Raw genomic sequence first — 24414 nt, 5'->3', positions numbered from 1 at the left:
GGTTTTTTTTGTTGTTTGTTTTTTAATAATAGTACCTACCTTCAAGGGTTGTTTTCAGGATAAAATGAGATATCTGAAGTTTTTTGTAAGCCTTAAGCTATTATATAAATGTTAGCTATTATTGCATTTGCTATTATTATTCCCTTTGTTTTTGGTAGTGGTGTATTATTTGTGACAAAAGGAACATTTGGGCAGCTGACCTGTGAGTGGCAATACAACTTTGATGAATTTACCAAAGAGCCATTTATCATTCATGGACGAAGATTACGTATTGAGGCCAAGGTATATTGAATAAAAATATGAAGATAGAACATTAAGATTTATTTTTCAAGATGTTTTCATTTTTCTAGTTTAATATTTGTAAGTTTCTAATTAGCATATGGCCACATACTTTTGTCAAACAGAAAATAGGTCAGTTTTAACAGTTACTTTCTGTGGTACTACATGCAGAGAGAGAGAAAGAGAAAGAGTGTGCGTGTATGTGTGTGTGTGTGTGTGTGCACACGTGCACGTGCACATCCCTGGGCAAGGCACTTAACCTCTCAGGTCTTTAGAGAAAATGCTGAAATATATTTGGAGAGAATACTTTCTTAAATTAAGAGTCCTTGTTTTAATCAATGAAATCACAAGTTCAGTCCCTATCCCTATCTGTCATACCATTGTGCTATCTATAGCACTAAGCTGAGACTATAAATATCCATAGAGTTTAATGTTCTTAAGTTTCCCTCACAATATGTTTTTCTTGAAACCCTCAAAAGTGGTCAGAAGAAAAGCCATTGTGTCTCAAACAACTTATTTATTCTTAGTGATTGGTCTCTTCAACTAGATCATAAGCCCTTGATGGCAGGTACTTAGAATTTTTCTAACTGCTAGCACAATGTGGTTTGTGGTAGGCATTCAGTGCATATTTATCAGTGGACAGATTCTTGGAAAATAAAGTTGGCTTTTTATCATTCAGGTCTTATCAGCAACTATTATCTATTCTGGACAAGGAATTGTATTAAAAGATATATGGAATGTTGTTAAGAGCACAAAAGAAATAATGTAGCATTTATTTTAGTCCTTTATCCTGTTTCTTAAACCCAGATGGATTTCTTTTAAACTCTGAATGTTTGAGTATTTGCTAACTAGAACTATTAACTTAAAATCAACTTTATAGAGACTTTGCAAAATTGTTTAGCTAAAACCACATATGACCTCCTAATAGGTTCATTAGTTGCAACTAGTTTCTGGTGTCAAAACACCATTATTGATCCTTAAGTAGTTAGCCCAGCTCTTTGTTCTTACATCATGAAAGGTAGAGAATTAGGCTTGTTTAAGCAGAATTTCCCTACAAATACAGATTTGCATAATACAAAATAAAAAGGATCTGTAAAGGAGAGATAGACTACATGCAACCTCTATGAATGGGCTTTGGCTTTCTCAAAGTGGTGAACACATGAGCCAGTTCTTTCATAGTTAGCTTGCAACTATAATGAATCATGTAGATAGATTTGAAATATACTGATCTCATCTCTGATTTCTGAACTTAATCATTCAGGAAAGAAGTCCAATAAATTGTTTGAGGAAAAAAAGAAAAAAATATTGCCATTCTTCACTTTCTGCTTTTTCCTTTCTCACTTTGTTGTTTTTGCAATGAAAATGGACTCTTTTTTAGGTTAAGGAATTGTAGAGCTAAATTTGTCGTCATGCTGTTTCACTGGTATGCTTGATTCTCCATCCTGTTTGTTTCTTATAATGCAGTTCAAAATGTATCATTTCTAATATGAAGTACAGAGCAGTGAAATTGTTTTTCTTATGCTAATTTTTTCCATGAAGTTTGGTTATTCTTCTGTATACTTACTCATTTCTTTATTTGGTCTGTAGGAACGTGTAAAGTCTGTATTCCATGCCAAAGAGTTTGGGAAAATAGTTAATTTTAAGACTGCAGAAGATGCCCAGGTAAATCCAGTCACCTCTTTCATTAAAATTGATATGAGCTTCTGACTTTACTTTTTTTAAATTTATTTTTAGTTTTCAACGTTCACTTCCAAAATTTTGAGTTCCAAATTTTCTCCCCCTTCCTTCCCCTCCCCCCACCCCAAGATGGCATGCAATCTGATATAGGCTCTACATACACATTCATATGAAACATATTTTCACATTAGTCATGATGGAAGGAAGAACTAGAACCAATGAGAGGAACCACAAGAAAGAAACAAAGAAAGAAACAAAAAAAGAGAGAGAGAGAGCAAATAGCTTGCTTCAATCTGTATTCAAACTCCATGGTTCTTTTTCTGGATATGGATAGCATTTTCCATCATGAGTCTTTTGGAGTTGTCTTAAATCCTTGCATTGCTAAGAAGAGGTAAGTCTATCAAAGTTAGTCATCGCACAGCGTTGCTGTTACTGTGTACGGTGTTTTCCTGGTTCTGTTCACTTCACTCAGCATCAGTTCATGTAAGCCTTTCCAAGTTTTTCTGAAGTCCTTCTGCTCATCCTTTCTTTTTTCTTTTTAAATTTTTAAATTTATTTATTTAGTTTTCGTTTTCAACATTCACTTCCATAAGATTTTGACTTTTAAATTTTCTTTGCCTCTCTCCCCAAGACGGCATGCAATCTGATATAGGCTCTACATATACATTCTTATTAAACGTATTTTCATATTAGTCATGTTGTAAAGAAGAATTAGAGCCAATGGGAGGACCAGGAGAAAGAAGAAACAAAAAAAAAAAAAAAAAGAGCAAATGTCATGCTTTGATCTGCATTCAGACTCCATAGTTCTTTCTCTGGAGGCAAATAGCTTTTTCCATCATGAATCTTTTAGAGTTGTCTTAGATCCTTGTATTGCTGAGAAGAGCTAAGTCTATCAAAGTTAGTCATCACACCGTGTAGCTGTTACTGTGTACAGTGTTTTCATGGTTCTGCTCACTTCACTCACATCAGTTCATATAAATCCTTTCAGGCTTTTCTGAAGTCTGCCTGCTCATCATTTCTTATAGGACAAGAGTATTCCATTACATTCATATACCACAGCTTGTTCAGCCATTCTCCAATTGATGGGCCTCCCCTCAATTTCCAATTCTTGGCCACCACAAAAAGCCTGCTATAAATATTATTGTACATGTGGGTCGTTTTCCCATTTTTATGATCTCTTTGGGATACAACCCTAGGGTCAAAGGGTATGCACAGTTTTATAGCCCTTTGGACGTAGTTCCAAATTGCTCTCTAAAATGGTTGGATCAGTTCACAACTCTACCACAATGCTTTACCATTCCAATTTTCCCACATCTTCTCCAACATTTATCATTCTCCTGTTTTGTCATGTTAGCCAATCTGATAGGTGTGATGTGGTACCTCAGGGTTGTTTTGATTTGCATTTCTCTAATCATTACTGATTCAGAACATTTTTTCATATGACTATAGATAGCTTTAATTTCTTCATCTGAAAACTTCCTCTCAAAGCTCAGCTCAAGTGCCACCTCCTATAAGGGAGGCCATGCTTGTCCTCTCCACCCCTAATTTTCAGTATAGATTTTGCATTTACTGATCCTATGTACGTGTCATTCCCTCCAGCAGAAGATAAGTTCCTGTAGGTCAGGAAACATTTTGTTGTCATTGTATTTCCATTGCCTTACATCATGTCTGTTAAGTAGGAGATTAATAAATGCTTGTTAAATTTAGGTCACAACTGGGTAAATTGAAAACCACTTTTCCCATGAACTCATCAAATTATTTTTAAAATTTTTATTACAAAATAAGAATGTATCTTCCTTTATTTCTTTGCTTACAGTGGATCCTTTCAAAACTGGAAGAAATGAGAGAGATTTCACCAAGATTCTAATTGATGGAAGGAGTTGGCTGAAGACATCAGGGATGAAACAATATAACTTATAGCTGTTATCTTCCAGTGCCTGATTATCAAAATTAATTTGGGGAGTCAGGTATCAAATTATATTCAAGCACTCTGTGTTTAATGGTTGTAGTCCAGTTTCATTGAGGGATCAGTTGTAATTGGATAAAATAGTTATGTAATCAAAATATTTCATCCATTTGAGGGGATGATTAGGTTTTTAACTTGAAACAGTTAAAATTCTCTTAATACATTTTTAAAGGAAGATCCTTTTTTTTCCCCTGAGGGAACTTTAATACTGGCTGCAGAAGTATATCTCACAGTGGTAAAGTAGTTGCCCTAAGTTAATTCCACTCAGAGCTAAATTAAAATTTTTTTGGGGTATCATATTTTGAAGTTTACCATTCTTAACTTACATACTTATCTACTCCAAATGGTCTGAGTGAGCAGTGAGTAGACTGATTTAATCAAATATCATTCCAGTAGTATCATAAGACCTTAAATGGTAATCTCATCAGAAAGGTAAAGCTCATCAGTGTAATCTTTGAATTCTTTTTATGGATAAATATTTTGGAAGTATTTTCTTTATTTTTTTATATTAAGAATAGGTTCAAATTATTCTTCAAATGTACAAGTGTTTGGAGTTACCTTTTTATACACTATGCTATAAATTATAAAAAAATCCACTGATGCCTTGCCTTAAGACAGACAGTATGTTGTTGAAGAAATAGTTACCATGCTCAGGAAAATCTCTTTGAAAGAGTAAAAATAAAGAAATACATCCTCAAGCCAAGTCCCTGGGGACAATATTGTGAATTTGATTTATATATTTAATGCTTTTAGTGGAATTCTGACCTTACAGAAAACTTTCTGAAGCCTCCCAAATGTAGCTTCTTTCTGACTTCCTCCACAGAGCAGGACCACTCTACAAATTTAAATTCCCCACAAGAACTCACATCCCAAGGAATTACATAGAACTTACAGGTCTTATTGGAAATCATGGTAACCTAAAATGAGACTGAGCACCAGGCTGTGAATGGCAGAGACTCAAGAACTTGAGGTTCACTTTTCTAAGGTTGTGATTCAGGTGTAAAGCTCATCTCAACCAAAATCATTGGCAGCACTTGAGTGGAAAGAAGGCTGCCGGATTCTTTTAGTTTCCATTCTCTATATAGAAATCTTTTTTTTCTTTCTTTTGGAGAGAATGATGAATGACTGTATGATAACAGTATTTTCTATTTAGTTGTTGGATAGTATGGAATATCAGATGCATGTTGTGTAACTGCTGCCAAAAGATTGTTTCCAAACTGTTTTTGAAATTTTGGAATGTGTATAAGTTACTGACTTTGAAATTCTCTGATCTGTTCAGACCCTTGCTTTGTTGTAAAAGCTACAGTAAACAGCATGCCAAACTATAAATGTATTTTTCTTTCTTTCGGATCAAGCCCTGCAATCTTTGATTTGCCCACAAAAATCCATTACATATATTATTGATCAGTTCCAGAATATTGTGGGTTTTTTTATGTAGTTACCAAACTGAAGTAATATTACAAAGGAGTTCCAAATTGCAACTGTAATTTGTGTGACTAATTATAATATCTGCTCAGAGCAGGAGACCTATTATCCTGTGGTGGATATTTTAACCTCACATGAGAATCTGACCAACATGGGGTAGGTAATGTATACATTTGATTTGAAGGGTTAATTAATAATGTGGCCTAAAGGGAGCTTTAGTTAACATCCTTGAGCTCGGTAATTTCTTGCTTTAACCCTTGTCTGAGCCTTATATAGTTGGATAGTCTACTCATGTCGCCTTCTTTATCTGAGTTCACAATTTATTCATTTAAAACAAATTAGCATTAAGTACAATCCAGACAAACATTTGGGGTCCTGGTGGCAGAAGTGGAAGCAGGCAGGGGTCAAAGTTAAAAACTTAAGTAATGGGCACTGTTGGTACTGGCAAGGCTTCTGAAATGAAGCCCAAAAGAAACTCAGAGCCAGCAGGTGTAGACACTATGTGTCCTGATTTCTGACTGATCAGGCAATTTTCTCCTCTGGTTTAATAATGGGCGTGAATACCTCATTTTTGTTCTTCCACAACAAAGGGACTCATCATTTCAGTTGACACCATTGATAAACCTTTATGGAAGGGGAGGTTTGTAACGGAACATGTAGCTCAAGACATAAAAAAAGCCATTAGTAATATCAATTTAACTGTATTTTTAGTTTAATATTTTAAAAAGTAATGTTATGCTGTTTTGCTCTGTGTTTTAGAATGTGTGATCGTCCTAGATGTACTTGTGCAGTTCTCCATGGAATTGAGTATTGTACAGAGACAGAATTAAGACATGCGCTTTTGAGACATCTTTGCTCCTACCTCTACCACTATGCTAGTCAGTGTATAGTTTTTTGTTTTTCTCTGCCATGGACTCCATACTCACATGATGATTAATTTCACATAATTTCTTCCTTTCTATAGTTTAGGCTGGTCTTTGCTGTTGTTGCCTGTCCTAAAGCTGCCATTATCATCATGTCGTGAGATCTCATTTATTAAGTATCCACAATGTGTTAGATGTTCAGTCATCATAAAGTATCTACCTGGAGCCTGACATTCTGAAGTTTTCAATGCCTCATCAACACTACCCTCCTTTATTTTTTGATTTGCTTTTTTGCTTAATTCACAATGTGACCTATGTAATGACATCCATTACAACTCTTCACATTGAAATGAGACATTTACTACTGTTGTAACTACCCCGTCTTGTGAGGAATAGGCTAAAAATTGCAGAGGCAAATTTAGACTTGTGCATGACTTCAGAACAATTAGAGCTCTCCATAAATGGGATGGGCTATCTCAAGAGGTAGCGGGTTCCCCCTCATTGGAGGTCTTCCGGTATTGCCTGGATGACTGGAATTCTTTTTGAGGTATAGGATGGACTACATGGCTGCTGAGATCTTCTGAACTAAAATTCTGTGATTTTCCAGTCCATAATCGTACATTCTTTTAACCATTTTGTTCTAGAAAGGTGTGTGCTTGTATAGGTACAGTAGTTATTTAACAGTAGATTTACCACAAAGATGATAATGGTGATGGTGGTGGCAGTGGCACCTGAGTTATCATCAAGAGTCATTTCTAATATATATTATCAAGGCTAAAAGACTCCATCCCAATATTCCCTGTGGGTGCGGTAAGAATGTAAGTGAAAAAATCATCATATTAATATTTCTTAAGAATATTTCATGTAGTTCACTATTTGTAGATTTGTTTTAAACAAATTTGGGGGATTTGGGGTTTTAAGTATTAATACTTTTCGGGGCAGCTAGGTGGCACAGTGGATAGAGCACCAGCCCTGGAGTCAAGAGGACCCGAGTTCAAGTCCAGCCTCAGACACATAATATTTCCTAGGTGTGTGACTTTGGGCAAGTCACTTAACCCCAATTGTCTCACCAAAGAACAAACAAACAAACAAAAAAATGGTATTGATACTTTTCAAACTTTATACTGATTCTTAACTCGTGTGCTCTCAAAATGTTCAGAAATAACAGTTTTGCAGGTGCTTGGGATTTTTAAAGTTTTAAGTAATGTTTTATATTTTGTGTATTGTCTTTACATACAAATTGTTTCTTTTTGACTTTGCATTTCCGTAGATATTGCACTAGAAATAACTATTGAAAATTGAAGTTTTGACATTGAAAACCTGAATTTGTTCTAATGCTGTAATAATGTGCAGTAGTTTTTTTTTTTTTTTTTACACTAGTTGATTATGTACAATAGGGAGCTCTGTCAAATACCAGTAAATCTAAAGGGAAGTAGTATCATGAAAGATACTTACTGTGATGCCTTGGTTGGGGTCAATCAAAAATCATTTCTTAAGTTCCTAATGGGCATGCCATTAATCTGTCAATATTCTTTATATCAGTCAATAGAATTCCCTCTCTTCATGCTGAATTTTTTTCAAGTAATGTAGAGTTTTACTATCATATGGTTTACACTTGGATTGTTTTTCTTTTTCTTTTTCCTTTTCACAGAAATCTTTTTGATGTTTTCATTTCAAAATGGAAATTCCTTTGAATCCTTGAATATAGCATATTCACATACCTTTAGATAAGTAGCAGTTGGTTTATAGATGAAAGGTCATATAAGAACATAGGTTTTAGACTTGAAGGGGATTCGAGGCATTATCTACTCTAACCTTTTTTATATCTGAGAAAATCAAGGATTTGACTTCACTAAACTCAAAGAGATAGTGGCTAGAGAGTCTGGCTTCAAAGTCCACTCCCCTGACCAAAAAAAAATTGTGTTCTTTCCAGGAAACTACACAATGCTGCTAACCTCTTGTAGTTAGTTTTTCAATAATTTTAAAAAAATTTTAAACATTTTTATTTAGTTTTGAATTCCAAATTCTATCCCTTCCTTCTCCCCACTCCATGAGATGGTAAGCAGTCAGATAATAGCTTATACATGTTCAATTATGTAAAACATTTCCATATTAGTCGTTATGTACAAGAAGACTCAAGAGAAAAAAATGAAAGAAAGAATATGAAAAATAGTTTGCTTCAGTCTGTGTTCAGTCAGTATCAGTTCTTTATCTGGAGGTGGATAGTATGTTTCATCATTAGTCCTTTGGGATTGTCTTGGATCATTGTATTGCTGCGAATAGCTCAGTTCTTCATCAAGCACTATTGCTGTTACTGTGTACAGTGTTCTTCTGGCTCTCTGTTCATTTTACTATGCACCAGTTCAAGTAAGCCTGTCCAGGTTTTTCTGAAATCATCATACTTGTCATTTCTTACAATGCAGTAATATTCCATTACAGTCATATACCACAGCTTGTTTAGCCATTCCGCAATTGATGGGCATCCCTTTGATTTCCATATCTTAGCCACCACAAAAAGAGCTGCTATAAGTATTTTTGTACAAATAGGTCCTTTTACTTTTTTGGGGATGTTTTTGGGATATAGACCTAGCAGTGGTATTGCTGGATCAAAGGGTATGCACAGTTTTATAACACCTTTGGGCATAGTTCCAAATTGCTCTGCAGAATATTTGGATCAGTTCACAACTCCACCAACAGTGCATTAATGCCCCAGTTTTCCCATATCCCCTCTAACATTTTCCTTTTCTGTCATATTAGCCGCTCTGGTAGGTGTGAGGTGGTACCCCAGAGTTGTTTTTGATTTGCATTTCTCTAATCAGTAGTGATTTAGAGCATTTTTTTATATGACTATAGATAGCTTTGATTTCTTTGTCTGGAAGCAGCCTAACTGCCTGTTCATATCCTTTAACCATTTATCAATTGGGAAATGAATGACTTGTATTTTTATAAATTTGACTCAGTTCCCTATATATTTGAGAAATGAGGCCTTTATCAGAGATACTTCTCACCTGTCCCTCCCCATCTCCAGTTTTCTACTTATAATTTTGGTTGCGTTGGTTTTGTTTTTGCAAAAACTTTTAAATTTTATATAAACAAAATTTTCTCCTTTATATTTTGTAATGCTGTCTATATCTTCTTTGGTCCTAAATTCTTCCCTTATCAACATGTCTGACAGATAAAATATTCCATGCTCTCTTAATTTCCTTATGGTATCACCCTTTATGTGTAAATCACATACCCATTTTGACCTTATCTTGGTGTATGGTGTGAGATGTTGATCTCTAGCTAATTTCTGCCATACTATTTTCCAGTTTTCCCAGCAGTTTTGTCAAGTAAGGAATTTTTATTCCAAAAGCTTGAATCTTTGGGTTTATCATATACTAGATTACTATGGTCATGTACTCTAATGCAATTTGTACCTAATCTATTCCATGATCTACCACTCTTAATTCTTAGCCATTCCCACATTGTTTTGATAATTACCACTTTATACTATGATTGAGATCTGGTATGGCTAGACCATCATCTTTTGCATTTTTTTCATTGAATCTCTTGATATCCTTGAGCTTTTGTTCTTCCAAGTGAATTTTGTTATGTTTTCTAGCTCTATAAAATTTTTTTTGATAGATTGATATGGCACTGAATAAATAGGTATAATTTAGCTAGAATTGTTGTTTTTATTATATTGGCTTGGTCTACTTATGAGCAATTAATATTTTTCCATTGCTTAGATCCGACTTTATTTGTGTGAAAAGTGTTTTATAGTTGTGTTTATATATTTCTTGTGTTTCTTTTGGCAGGTAGACTCCCAAGCATTTTATATTGTCTACAATTATTTTAAATGGCGTTCATCTATCTCTTGTTGCTGGACTTTGTTGGTAATATATAGAAATGCTGATGATTTATGTGGGTTTATTTTGTATTTTTTAGGGTTTTTTTAGTTGATTGTCTAGGATTTTCTAAGTATAACATCATGTCATCTGCAAAGAGTGATAGTTTTGTTTCCTCATTGCCTATTCTAATTCCTTTAATTTCTTTTTCTTCTCTTATTACTATAGCTAATGTTTCTAGTATAATATTAAATAATAGAGGCGATAATGGGCATCCTTGTTTCACCCCTGATCTTATCAGGAATGTTTCTAACTTATCCCCATTACAGATAATACTTGCTAATGGTTTTAAATAAATATTACTGATGACTTTAAGGTAAACTCCATTTTTCCATATGCTCTCTAGCATTTTTAATAGGAATAGATATTATATTTTGTCAAAAGCTTTTTTTTTTTTGCATCTGTTGGGATAATCATATAATTTGTTGGTCAATTATGCTAGTAGTTTTCCTAATATTGAACTAGCCCTGCATTCCTGGTGGAAATACCACCTGGTCATAGTGTATGATCCTTGTGATATATTGCTGTAATCTCTTTGCTAGTATCTTATTTAAAATTTTTGCTCAATTTTCATTAGAGAAATTGGTCTATACTTTTTTTCCTCTGTTTTGGCTCTTCATGGTTGGGTATCAGCACCATATTTGTGCTATACAAGGAATTTGGTAGGACTCTGCCTATTTTCCCAAAAAGTTTATGTAATATTGGGATTAATTGTTCTTTAAATGTTTGGTAGAATTCACTTGTGAATCCATCTGGTTCTGGGAATTTTTTCTTAGGAAGCTCATTGCTGGCTTTTTCAATTTCTTTTTCTAGGAGTAGGTTATTTTAGTATTTTATTTCTGCTTCTGTTTATCTGGGTAATTTATATTTTGTAGATATTTATCCATTTCATTTAGATTGTCACATTTATTGGCATATAATTGGGCAAAAAAGCTCTTAACAATTGTCTTAATTTCCTCTTCATTGGTGGTGAGTTCACCCCTTTCATTTTTGATGCTTGGTAATTTGGTTTTCTTCTTTCATTTTTAAAATTAAATCAACCAGTGGCTTATCTGGTTTATTTTTTTTTCATAGAACCAGCTTCTACTTTTATTTATTATTTCAATGGTTTTCTTTCAATTTTTCTTAACACCCCCTCCCCTTGGTTTTCAGAATTTCCAATTTGGTATTTAGTTGGGGATTTTTTATTTGTTCTTGTTATCTTTTTTTTTTTAGTTGCATGCCCAATTCATTGATCTACTTTTTATTATTATTATTATTTTATTGATATAAGCAATAAGAGATAGAAAATTTCCTGAAAGTACCACTTTGGCTGCATCTCCTAAATTTTGGTGTGTTGTCTCACTGTTGTCATTTTCTTTAATGAAATTATAGATTGTTTCTATGACTTGTTCTTTGACCTATTTGTTTTTTAGGATTAGATTATTTAATTTCCAGTTAATTTTTAATATCTTTCCATTCTCCATCATTGAATATAATTTTTATTGCATTGTGATCTGCAAACCATGCATTTACTATTTCTGCTTTTCTGCATTTGGTCGAGAGGTTATTGATGTCCTAATACGTGGTAACTTTTTGTGTAGGTGCTGTTTACTGCTGAGAAAATGGTATATTCCTTTCTATTCCCGTTCAGTTTTTGTTTTTTTGTGTTTTGTCTTTTTTTTTTGAGGGGTGGGGGACTAGGCAGTGGGGTCAAGTGACTTGCCCAGGGGCACACAGGTAGAAAGTGTCAAGTGTCTGAGGTCAGATTTGAACTGAAGTCCTCCTGACTCCAGGGCCAGTGCTCTATCCACTGTGCCACCTAGCTGCCCCTCCATTCAGTTTTCTCCGGAAATCTATCATATCTAATTTTTCCAGAATTTTATTCACCTCCTTAACTTCTTTATTTTTTGATTAGAGTGATCTAGTTCTGAGAGGGAAAAGTTGAGGTCCCCCACTAGTATAGTTTTATTATCTGTTTTATCCTGTGACTCATTCAACCTCTTCAAAAATTTAGATGCTCTACTATTTGGTGCATATGTTTTGTATTGATGTGACTTCATTGTCTATGATATTTTCTTCTTTTATCTCTTAATTAGATCTATTTTTGCTTTTGCTTTGTCTGAGATCATGATCGCTACCTCTGCTTTCTTTGCTTCAGTTGAAGCATAAAAGATTCTGCCCCAGCCCCTTACCTTTACCCCATGTTTATCTCTGCGTCAGATGTATTTCTTATAAACAGCATATTGTAGGATTTCAGTTTTTAATCCATTCTGGTATCTGCTTCTATTTTGTGAGTGAGTTCATCCCATTCACATTTGTAGTTATGGTAACTGTGTATTTCCCTCCTCACCTTGTGAGTGTTTTACTTCTGATCACTGCCTTCCCCAATACATCTTCCCTTTTGTTAGTCTCTCCAACCCCCCACCCCCATTATTCTCATCACTTTTTAGTTCCCTTATGGGGTAAGATGGATTTCTATATCCAACTAAGCGTATATGTTATTCCCTCTTTGAACTGATTTGATGAGAGTAAGGTTTAAGCTTTGCCTGCCATGCCCCACCCCCATCTTCCCCTCCATTATAATAGCTTTTCCATGCCTCTTTTACGTGGGATAATTTAACCTATTCAGTCTCCCCGCTTTTTCTTCCAGTGCAATTTTCTTTATCACCCATTTATTTTGTTTTTTGGGGTATCATGCCTTCAACTTTTATCCGTACTCTCTGTCTATATATACTCCTTCTAATTGCTCTTATAGTAATAAAGTTGTTAAGAGTTACAAATATTAACTTGGCATATAGAAATATAAATAGTTTAATCTTATGAGATTTATATATTCTCATGTCTTTTTTTGTTTCCCTTGTCTTGTATTTGGAGGTCAAATTTTTTATTCAACTCTAGTTCTTTAATTAGAAATACTTGAAAGTTCTCTATTTCATTGAATGTCAATTTTTTCCCCTGAAAGATTATATTCAATTTGCTGGGTAAGTGATTCTTGGTTTTAGTCAAACTCCTTTGCCTCCCAATATATCATATATTCAAGCCCCCTGCGTCTTTAATGTTGAAGCTGCCAAATCCTGTGTAATCCTGACTGTAGCTCCACAATATTTAAATTGTTTCTTTTTGGCTGCTTGATCTGAGAGCTCTGGAATTTGGCTATGATGTTCCTGGGAGTTCTCATTTTGGGATCTCTTTCAGGTGGTGATCGGTGGATTCTATTTTTATTTTGCCCTCTGGTTCTAATATATCAGGAAGTTTTCTTTGATAATTCCTTGAAAGATGTTGTGCATGATTTTTTTTTTTGTCCTGGCTTTCAGGTAGTCCCATGGTTCTTATATTATTTCTCCTGGACCTATTTTCTAAGTCAATTGTTTTCCTAATGAGAAATTTCCCCTTTTTTTTTTTTTTTTTTACTTTTTTGATTTTGTTTTATCATATCTTGATGTCTCATAGAGTCATTAGTTTCCACATGTTCAATTCTGATTTTTAAGGAATTATTTTCTTCAGTGAGCTTTTTTGGCCAATTCTATTTTTTAGGGAGTTCTTTTCCTCAATAAATTTTTGTATATCTTTTCTCATGCTGTTGACTCTTTTTCATGATACTCTTGCATTACTCTTGTTGCTTTTCCCAAGTTTTCTTCTGTTTCTCTAATTGATTTTTTAAATCCTTTTTAAGCTCTTCCAAGAATTCTTTTTGGGCTTGAGATCAAACTACATTTTTCTTTGAGGCTTCACATGTAGCCATTTTGACACGATTGTCCTCTTAAGTTTATGCCTTAATCCTCCCTATCACTATAGTAACTTTCTATAGTCAAGCTCTTTTTTTGTTTTGTTTTGTTCTTCCTTTTTTTTCTGCCTGTTTTTGACTTGGTATTTTTTAATGTGAAAATTGGGCTCTGTTCCTGCACTGTCCCAAGCTTTTTGTTCTGGATCTTACTGCTGGCTTTTACTAGGCTTCAGGCTTAGCTGCTTGCTTTTTCTGGAGGGTAGGCTTCCCTTCTGGCTTGTGTAGGGGGTTGTGGGGGTCTTCCCTGTTGCCTCCCCTGGGTGTAGGGTTTAACTGCTGGCCTGCTCCAAGGGTGGAGTCTCACTGTTGGCCAGCCCTAGGGCAGAGCTTCACTATTGGTCAGCAGTGGGGTCAAGGCCTGGCTGGTGGTGATGTTGCTGAGGTGAGGTTTTGTTGTGCTTCCCAGACTGCTCACTTGTCTAGTGCTCTGCTGGTTTGCAGGCAGGTGGGGCCTTGCTGGTGGATTGCCCCAGGCTTGGAGCCCTGCTGTGAGGCTGGCTGCTGCTGCCCTTGGACCTTGCCCCCTTCCCTCCCCAGTGAGACAGACCATTCCTGCCAGGCTGGTAAGCTGCTTCCCTGTACCTAGATCATTTCTGAGGCAGTTTACTTGTTGTTTGGAGGGGAATTTGAGAGGGCTTCAGAGGGTTTCTTCCTCATTCCACCATCTTGGCACCAAAAGTCTGTTTTTCAACAATTTTGTGTGTGTATGTGTACATACAAAATGAATTCCGGGAATTTATATTTTTAGAAAATATTAAACATTTTTTTCCTTTTAAAAACTAATTTTGGCATACATTAAATAGTTTGTGGTTCCTTATTATAGTGATGCAGAGGTTGCACAAAACCCATAATTGGAAACACTAGATTGCAAACAGAGTTCCAGCTCTGTATATCACCAAAGGATGTCCTGCTTCTTTGTCCTTTGCATCCCTTACATAGGTTCTTAGCTCAAGAGTCTGTGCTGATACCCCAGTCTTTGTTTTGTATCTCCCCATAAAGTAGCTAAGTATACAATCACAAATGTTCACAGTTAGGTTCTTAGGCTTAAAATAGAGCTGATGACTAGTGCTTTCTAAGTCTTAGGATTTGTTTTTTTTTTTCCTGATTTTTAAAGTGATGGTATATTCATGTGTCTTGATGCAGTGGATTGTGAATAGAATGCAATTGTATATACTTGCTTCAGATAGAAAGCAACATAAACCACCTACCTGAGTTCAAATCTGGCCTCAGACAGTTAACTGGCTATATGGCCATGGGCAAGTCACTTAACCCTGCTTGCCTCAGTTTCCTCATCTTTAAAATAAGCTGGAGAAGGAAATGGTAAACTGTTCCAGTATCTTTACCAAGAAAACCCCAAATAGCATTTCAGTCATGTCTGACTGAAAAACAACAAAACCACAGCCAGGACTGGTTTACTCCCAGCTAGCTATACTTTTTAAAAAAAGGTCCTGAACTTAACCTCTTTCCTTGCCAAATATCTTCGTCTGTTGATTTCAGTAAGTTTTGTTCCATCCATGATCTACTGTATATAATAGCCATTTTGAGGTTTTCTAAGGGTATATTAATATTAGAAACAAGGGAAGATGGGCAAAAAGTCTCCCTCTTACCTTTTTTTAATCTCTTTTTGTTTTTCATTTTTGTTAACTTCAGTCCAGTAGGGAAAGATAGACATAAGATGATAAGTATGATGAAGGTTCTTCTACCTTTCAGAGGAATACATGTAGTCCATTATTGTTATTGTAGCAGAGGACTTTGTGGGCCAGGGAAAATGGTTGACAAGATGAGGAAGTTACCAAGAGACCATCTGGGCAGTGGAACTGTGAGCCTGATGGGGAGAGGGTAGATGGTGACAGGAACTTTAGGCAAAGCAAGGTGTATAGTGATGAGAAGGAAGGAAGAAAATGTGGCTGGAGCTGGAAGGAAAGGATAAGTTCAACAATTCCAGAGTGAGGTCCAGTTTTACAGTCAATTTAATAAGAGTTACTGTTAAGATTCACTGCACTCACAGCTCCACGCTTTTTAGAACTCAACGTTCTCTTCTAAGAAGATAGATAAAAGCAAATTATTTTGAAAAATATGGGGAAAAACAATAATGTTATTAATGCCTGGCATGTGGTACGCATTCAATAAATGCTTGTTTAATTGAATGGTGTCTTTTAATATATTGACAAATACAGTAACTCCTAAACCTCGGGAGGAAGAGCATAAACAACTAGTTTCTGTCTTTTGAGTCAACATGCATCTAGTCCATTTAGCAAGCATTAAGTTGATAGAAAAAATATATGCAACATTTTCCTTAAATTTATGGTCTAAAAAAGAGAAATGAACTGTATACAAATAACTGTGATTACAAAAGAGAAATGACAATTGTAAGAGTTGTACATGACTGATCAACAAAATAGTTTGAACATATGTATTCACCAAGTATGGACATGAATATGCGTAATATGTTCAATGTCAAGAATAACTAATGAAACTGGTGTTTGTGTGTGTGGTTTAGCTCACTTCTCAACAGAAATACACATGCTGGGAACTCCGTGTCCACCAGCTATTAACCAACCAGCTAATTAATGGCATCATGCGTTTCTCAATCCTACTGGTTCATTTTAACAGTTTCTCTATGTACACCTATATGTTTAAACATGTGCACAGAGCTAGTCCAAAATATTAAGAAGTTCAACAGACAAAATACCTGAATGGATTATTTTAACAAAAATAGCATCCAGTTGACCAACCCTGAAAATTAGAAGCTGGTTGTTCTAACCCAACTTGGTTCTCCCCAGCCCCAATAGAAATCAGAGCTCCTTCTGGGTGTTTTAGGCCTTGAAGTTGGCAGATCTCAACTATTCTTTTTGCTTTAGGAAAATTGACAATTAAATTTGGATAGAGATGCATTAGGTAGTTGTTCAGTCATTTAGTTGTCTGACCCTTCATGACCCCATTTGGGAAGGAAGTACCTGCCTAAATAACCTTTTTTTTCTTTTTCCCTGTAGACTTGCACCTATTCACAATAATATATATATGTATATTTCAAAGTGGCCAGGGTCACAGTCAATCAAATTAATTAATCAAATATCTGGACAACCCTGGGAGTGTAGGCTGGCCTCAAGAGTGTGAAATGTGTAGGTGGCTTTTACTGCTAAACAAAATAGAAACCACTCAAGTCTGTTTTGAGCCTCAGTTTCAAGTACTTAAAAACTCAGAAGGAAACCAGATCCTTTAGTCTAATACCTGAACAGGAATGCCCTTTACATCATCCCTGACCACAAGTTGGTCATCCAATCTTGACTTGAAGACCTTAAGGGAAGGGAACCTGCTACTTTCCTCAAAAAAGCCTATTCTATACTGGAAGAGCTGGAATTAAGAAGTTAGTTACTGTTATTTTTCCCCTCACAACAAACCCAAATCTGCCTCTTTGAAATTTCTACCCATAGCTCCTAGTTCTGCAGGTAAGTCTGATTCTTCTTCCACAAGCTAGCTCTTCAAATATGTGATAACTTATATGCCCCTGTAACCTCTCAAAATTAAACATTTCAGATTCCTTCAAATGATCCTCATATGGCATAGTTTTGAGGCCCATCCCGGGCACCTTTCTTTGGATATATTACACTTTGGTAGTCTCTTTATTAACATGTGACACTTCAAACTGAATGTTAGTCCACCAGACTATGGGACCGTACCCTCCCTTGTTCTACATACTTTGTTTCTATTAGAACAGTTTAAGACTGCATTAGCCTTTTGGCCACCATGGCCTGTGTTCCCACACTCATGTTAAGGTTGCATTTAAAAAAAAAAAAAACAAAACCTAAACTTTTTTCCCCTCATGCAAACTGTTATTAGACATGCCCTTCCCATTCTATACCTGTAGAAATTTCTTGAACCCAATTGTAGAATTTTATATTTTTTCAATATAAAATTTTATCTTTTTAGATTCTGTCTACCATTCTGGCCTTCTGAGACCTTTTTTTGATCTTGACTTTCAGAGTTTTAGCCCTAAACCATGTATGTAGGTGATTATTGAGATTTGAGAATAAGCACTCCTTTTTGCCACATCTCTAATGTACCATAAACTTGACTTGGAAAGTGGTTAAAGGTATGCTAGAAACAACTCTTTTTTTTTTTTTTGGAAGATGAAAATCAAATTAGATATGAGTATCTAGAAAAATAAAGCTTAATAAAAACTCACAAAACAGTATAAGGATATGGGATGTTATAGACTTAGGAAGGCACAAAACCATGTAGAGTTGAACAGTCTGGCAGCAAATCTCTAGTCTGCACATAAGCCTGGCAGATACTATATATTATCATTCACATGATTTATTTGACCAGTTCTTAATTTCACAAGTCAATGCTACATACACCTACCTATAGGCATATCATTTGCTACTAACACACATGCGTATTTTTTTTTTCTAAATGTGGTTTTTCCAAAGCCCTTTAACAGATGTCAGCTTTGGTAACACTATCATTATTTTTATATCAGTTTATATTTATAATGAAACCAATTTATTAAAGCATATAGTTGTCTTTTTGGTTTGCTCCCAAACTTTGTATTCAAGTGCTTTAAAAGTTTCTTTAAATGTTACAAAAGAAGAAATGCTTCAGTATGTAAAGAAGAAAAATTATAAATTTTAATGTGAAACTTCAAATCTGTTCATGCTTCCAGTCATTCCCCTACAATCCTAAGAGCATTGGTTATATGGTATAAGGCAGAGACTAAAAGTTTGATGTTATGTGATTATAAATGTTTATCTTTAAACACACTGAAAAAGGAACAATTGAGAACACAATATGAATTGGAGTGGGGGTTTTTTATAGACATCTATAAAATATTTGTCTTAAATATCTTTAATATCATGCACAAAAAGAATCTCAGCCAAAATTTTAAAAAGGAACCATAAAATGAGTCAAATTTATAAGTTTTTTAAAGGCTTCAGTAAACTTTTGTATACTTTCCTCTAAGCTCCATCACCCATTTCTTTATTCCTCTGAGCCTGTCGCAGTTATTAAGCAAACATGGTGGATTTGGTGCTCAGGCTTGTGTTTCAGAGGAGGCTGGATACCTATGTGAGTCACAGTGTAATGGGTAAGGTAGTAACAGGAGAATCTGAGAAGCATTTGCAGAAGAAACCAAGAAGATGCCAAAAGCCCTTTCTTTTCTCATTGCAGAGAGAAAGGAGAGTGCAGCCTTTAAACAAGGTTGAATTCCCTCAGATTTAACTGTAGAATAGTGTCTTTGACTGCTGCAAACACAAAGCGGATGTTTTCTGTGTCAGTAGCACATGTGAAGTGGGAATAGATAACTTTCTCTTTGTCAGGATTCTGGTCTTGATAAAGCTTCAAGATGAAGTCTCTGGCAGCTTTGACATCCTGTTTAGGTCCTAGTCAGAGGCAATAATCATGGATATTAGGAAAGTGAGAGACATACTGGACCATCCTTAGAGAACATCTATTTTCAAACTTTTGAGCCTGAAAACCCCATAACTGTTAAAGTTATTGAGGGCACCAAAGAGCTTTTGTTTATGTGGATTATATCTATCAAAAATAACTTTTTAGAAATTTAAGTTGATACATTATTTAAAATATTTGCTAATTTACTTAAAATAACAACAATCCCATTACATTTTAACAAACTTTTTATGACAATAACTATACTGTCTTCCCCCTGCCCCCCCAAAAAATTAGGAGAAAAATAGCAATATTAATTTGTAGTGGTCCCAGTTGGCATAGTTTCATGATTTTTTCCTAGTTGCCTTCAGTAGCACACTTGTAGGAATGAAGACAATGGACGGTAGGAGTAAGCCATGGCTGAGGTTTGGCATAGCAAGATCAGTGATATGATAAGAGGGCAAGGGATTTAATTAAAAAAAGATACTGTAGAGTTGACACTATTTCACCCAAGGGTCAAGAAAAAGGAAGTGACATAGGAAGTGTAGGTGATGGCCTAGGAAAGAACAATGAGTTCAGAGATTAGAGATCACTGGGGGTGAGGAACAGGTTTGGGCTTTTAAAGCACAGAGATAGGTGGAATAACAATAGATTGTGGTAAGATAAAGGGAATTTCAGAGTGCTTGAATGTAGAATTGGTGCATTTGAGGGCTATGGCAAGATCAAGGCTATGGCCATCTTTATGTGTGGCTGAGTTAGGGTGGGGAAGTAGGTCATAAAAAATGAGTTGAGGACCTGCATGTTTATATTTTGTCTGAGGGAGTATCAATATGCACGTTGAAGTCCCATCCCCGTTCTCCGCCCCCCCCCACCGGGCAGGAATTGAGAAGGAGAAGAAGACTGTGAGCTGGACTGAACTCATTAAGGAAAAAAGGGGAGTGTCCTGAAAGTTAGAGGAAAACAGCTATTAGAATTTGGATTGGGTGGCAGCTGTGGATTGAGTGAACTCCAAAGGAGAAGTTACTGAATGGTGGCAGAGAGAGTGAACCCTCTATCAGGCTTCTCAGACTTATTGCAATTCTACTGCAGCGAGTGTTGGAGATGGAGGCCAAGGAGCCTGTGGCATCAAGAGGGAGCCAGATCTCAGTGAGAGCAAAAAGGTAGATGGAACGGTAAAGGAAAAGATGCAGGCTTGTTGATTATGGAGCAGGCATTCTAGAAAGCACAGTGGAACAGGTAAGTAGCTTTCACATAGAGAAGGGGGTGGGCTGAGGAGAATAAGGGAACAAGCAGTGGGGGAGAGGAGGTGCAGGCAGGAATCAGTGACTAATGCTCTTAGGTGCATTTTCACTAGTCCTAGGGTGGATTCTTTCAGGGCCTTAAATAGTCGAGGCGAGGGGCATGGTAGTTTAACCAACTATGAATTCAACTAGTTAGGATCTGGGCCACGTTTCTCCTCACCTGCCTCGTCCTGATACCCTTGTTTAAGACACAAAAAACAGAGAATCAACTGAATTTAGTTGGGCAGCATTGATTTTAGCGAACCCATGGTAATAGGTTCCTTGTGATCACTACTTGTTTTTCTGCATGCTCATAATATGGCAGTTGAATAACACTCCAGAATTTTGCTGGGGATTTACATGAAGCTCAGTGGTTTGTAGTCTCTAGAAACCTTTCTCACCCCTTTGAAAATACTTGCCCACCTCCTATTTTTTGGGCCATCTCTTGTTTCGCACATTTTCTTAAATATTAACAAGAATAGCTCTGTGACAATCTGAAAGTTCTTTATGTACTCGGGGATTCCTTGGGACGTGGAAACCTGAACTCATTTAAATAGCTCATTACGCACTCATTATCTCATTATCCTCACTTATTGTGAACTTCAACAGCTCCTTGACCAAGTTTGTTCTTCCCCTCCAGTCTGAAAATCCTTCATGATGGAGAAGAAGGAGGCAAAACGGAACAAAGCAGTTCAGCTTTTTTCCTCATCCGAGCCCCCATGATGTGCGCTTTGTAATTCTAGGATTGGAATTATCTCATTCTGCTTTATGTTAGAATAGGCAACAGAAAGATGAGATCACAGATTTAGAGCCGAAGTGAACCTGAGTTCATCTAGTCCAACCCCTTTATTTTACAGCTAAAAAGAGGCCCAGAAAAGTTAGGTGGTATGTGTGTGTATATGTACACATGTACACATTTATACATCTGTTATTTGAATTATAAATATTTATGTTGTATATAATACATAAATTATATAAATTATAAATATAACCAGTTATTAAATAATACTGAAATCTAATCACATTAAATAAATTTTATTAAATACTAATTTTATATTTAATAAAATATTATTTAATATTAAACATTATTTGATAAAATTTGTTTTGATATTAAATTTTGATCTTTATGATTTAATTTAAATGTGATTATATAACATTTCTATATATTTGATATATTTAATGCTGGTCACCCTCTTGACTTCATATTGGCAGAAGTACCTAAGGAGAGAAACTCACACATTTGACTCTTAAATAGTAGGAAATGAACCAAAGGAGCAGGATCACACAGGACATTATTAAAGAATGGTACACTGGATTTGGAGTCTGGAAGGCGTGGTTTCATATCTCACCTAAGACCCTTACTACTGTGTCACCCAGGGTAAATCACTTAACCTGTCTGTCTGGGCTTCAGTTTCCTTATCTGTAAAATAAGATGTCTGGGATCCTATGATCACCTCCTAGAAGGTCAAGATTTACAGCATTAAACTTTAATCCTTTTGAAACAAGAAGCTATTTTTTCATTTTTCTACTGCTGCTTCTATCCAGGTATCTCCCCTCTACTTCAAGTGGTAGGCCAACAAAAGCAAGTAAACATGGCCTTTTCCACTGGATAGAAATGATTCTGGTACATTTTCCAAGGTCTTCCCTGTGCTCACACAGTTGACTGCACACCCTATTGTTTGCCTCTACAAAAACTCTGACCTGTTTTTCAGCCCCAAACCAATCGCACCAGAAAAGAAGTAAGAGAATAGGTTGTTTGGCCAAGTCTTGGTAAACATAATAGATGGCTTAACTTGTGATATTAGAAGAGTAATCCAAGACACTCTAGGGCTTAAGGTTGAATTTCCTTCCTCCTACACTTTGTTTCATCCTGAAAATTCCAACATATATGTTGTATAGCAACAAGCCCCTTGACTAATTTCATTGTTATGCTCACTTTCTTTCCTTCTCTGGGGGATGCCGTTAGATGCTCTAATGTCAACCTCAGTACCCAACAAACAGCCCCTGTAGAGAGGTCATGTTACACAATAAAGCAAGGGGCAGAAAAGAGCAGCATTCTAGAATTCCATTTCTAGAGGACCTTAGGGCATATAGATGTCCTGTGGCCATCCTTATCTCGGCATACCAGATCATTACTGGTACTGACAAATGGTTGTTTGGAGTCAGAGAACCTTGCTTCAATTGCCCTTCTGCCTGTTCTAGCTGTATGACCTTGAGCAACTCATTTCATCTGGGCCTCACTTTCATCACCTGAAAGAATTGACCTCAAAGGTCCCTTCCAATTTTAGATCTAAGGTCCTATTTTTTTTAAGACTCTAAATGATAAAGCAGCCACATCTGTCCTACAGTAAGCAGTGACCACTGTCTACCACCCCCCTGCGGAAGCAAATGGAAGGAAAGATAACGTGACGCATTAAAATGTAACCAGCAAGCTGGGTTAATACACTTATAAGCATGAATTCTTGTATACTACGATCATAGATTCTTACCTGTGTATTCTGGGAAATAGCTGATAAGATGGGAGTACATGATTTTCTCCTCTAAAAGATCTTTTTTGTTTAAGAACAAAATCACTGATGAGTTCAGAAACCAGGGGTAAGTGATGATGGTTTTAAATAAGGCTTTACTCTCTTCCATGCGATTCTGTGTAGAAAATAGAGACCTTGATATTAAGCTGAAGAAAAGAGGAACAATATTGAATTGACATGCCCACACATGTTTCCATCTCCCCAAGTAAACCACCACCATTCAGGCACCACCCCTCCCAATCCCGAGGTCTTGGGGTCACTGCCAAGTACATGTAAAGAACATTTACTATCATCTCTGTTCCAAGGAGATAAACAAAGAGGAGAAGCAAAAAATGATAAAGAAGGTCAATAGGCCATTATCTCATATCCCCACAAGGCCTGTTTTTCCCCATTTTTCTCTGCCATCCTCTTCACCATCTCTTTGCCATCTCGCTATCTTGCTGCTCCCCTTCTCAGTCTGCCCTTTCCACATAAACCCCCCATTTCTGTCTTTATACCATGAACATAAATCTAAGAAAACTGAAGAGTTTTGTGCAGTTTTGCACTTAACAAAAGTATTCTTTGTTCTTTTACATAATAATTATTGTGTTTGTCATGAGAAATCAATAGGATCCCAATCATAGTCAACCATTTCAGGTGGCAAGGTCATTTAGGTCAATGACCATGCCAAGTGCATACACTCTGCACATGTAGGCATGTATCAACCCATCAAGCATTTATTAAAGCAGCAAACAATCCCTACTCGCAAGGAGCTTACCTTCTGTTGTAGGATACAGCTACATGGGTCAGCATGTACATACTAAATACGAATTAGATAAATACAAGGTAGCTCGGGAGGGGTGGGATCAGAAAAGACTTCACAGAGAAAACGGAGACGTTCTCCAGGTAGTGGTATTAATTTATCAGTGCTAGACAATGAAAGAGATAGGCATCTCAAAAGATCATAGTCTGTGCCATGGGAAGCTGGCTGGATCCATTCTAAAAGAAAGATAAAAATGGCCCATCTTTATGGTGATCAACTGGACTTAAACAAGGCTTTGTTTTCTTCCATGTTTTTCCATGAAAAGGAAAGGAAGGAACTTGGAACTTGTAAAAAAAATTTAAAGCACATTGTTATAGCATAGATTGATGAGTGATTCAAAGGACTAAAAAGCAACATTGTACTCAAGAACTCTCCATTTGAGGCCTCTGAAAAATGAGTTAGGAAATATTTTTGCACTTCCTAACATCAAAACTTAAACAGTTGTCTTAAGAACAGAGGTCTTTAAAGAAGTTTAATGCTTAGTTTCCACAGAAAAACCGAGCAATTTCACAAAGCAATAAGGGGACTTCTGAGAAATAAGGCTTTAAGC

The 24414-nt window shown here is 36.0% G+C and overlaps 2 protein-coding genes across 3 annotated transcripts in view; one reads left to right on the top strand and one right to left on the bottom strand.

The window, feature by feature from the left end:
• LOC114025632 (vacuolar protein sorting-associated protein 13A-like) overlaps nucleotides 1-5251 on the top strand; it is a 282189-nt gene extending 276938 nt beyond the window's left edge. The window contains exons 70-72 of the mRNA XM_027839097.1: nucleotides 159-282; nucleotides 1867-1941; nucleotides 3773-5251. Coding sequence (XP_027694898.1) covers nucleotides 159-282; nucleotides 1867-1941; nucleotides 3773-3823 — 250 coding nt within the window. The 3' untranslated portion in view covers nucleotides 3824-5251. The remainder of the gene's footprint in view (nucleotides 1-158; nucleotides 283-1866; nucleotides 1942-3772) is intronic.
• A 13407-nt stretch (nucleotides 5252-18658) lies between these two features.
• The window catches only part of LOC114026056 (guanine nucleotide-binding protein subunit alpha-14), a 271430-nt gene continuing 265674 nt past the window's right edge, over nucleotides 18659-24414 (bottom strand). For both annotated transcript variants that reach the window (XM_027839669.1, XM_027839670.1), the window contains exons 6-7: nucleotides 23024-23177; nucleotides 18659-19247 (exon numbers count right to left, since the gene is read on the bottom strand). In XM_027839669.1, coding sequence (XP_027695470.1) covers nucleotides 19057-19247; nucleotides 23024-23177 — 345 coding nt within the window. In that variant the 3' untranslated portion in view covers nucleotides 18659-19056. The remainder of the gene's footprint in view (nucleotides 19248-23023; nucleotides 23178-24414) is intronic.

The sequence above is a fragment of the Vombatus ursinus genome, unplaced genomic scaffold (assembly GCF_900497805.2).
Source record: "Vombatus ursinus unplaced genomic scaffold, bare-nosed wombat genome assembly UNPS02014832.1, whole genome shotgun sequence".
Lineage (NCBI taxonomy): Eukaryota > Metazoa > Chordata > Mammalia > Diprotodontia > Vombatidae > Vombatus > Vombatus ursinus.
This window is presented reverse-complemented; position numbering and strand designations above follow the sequence as displayed.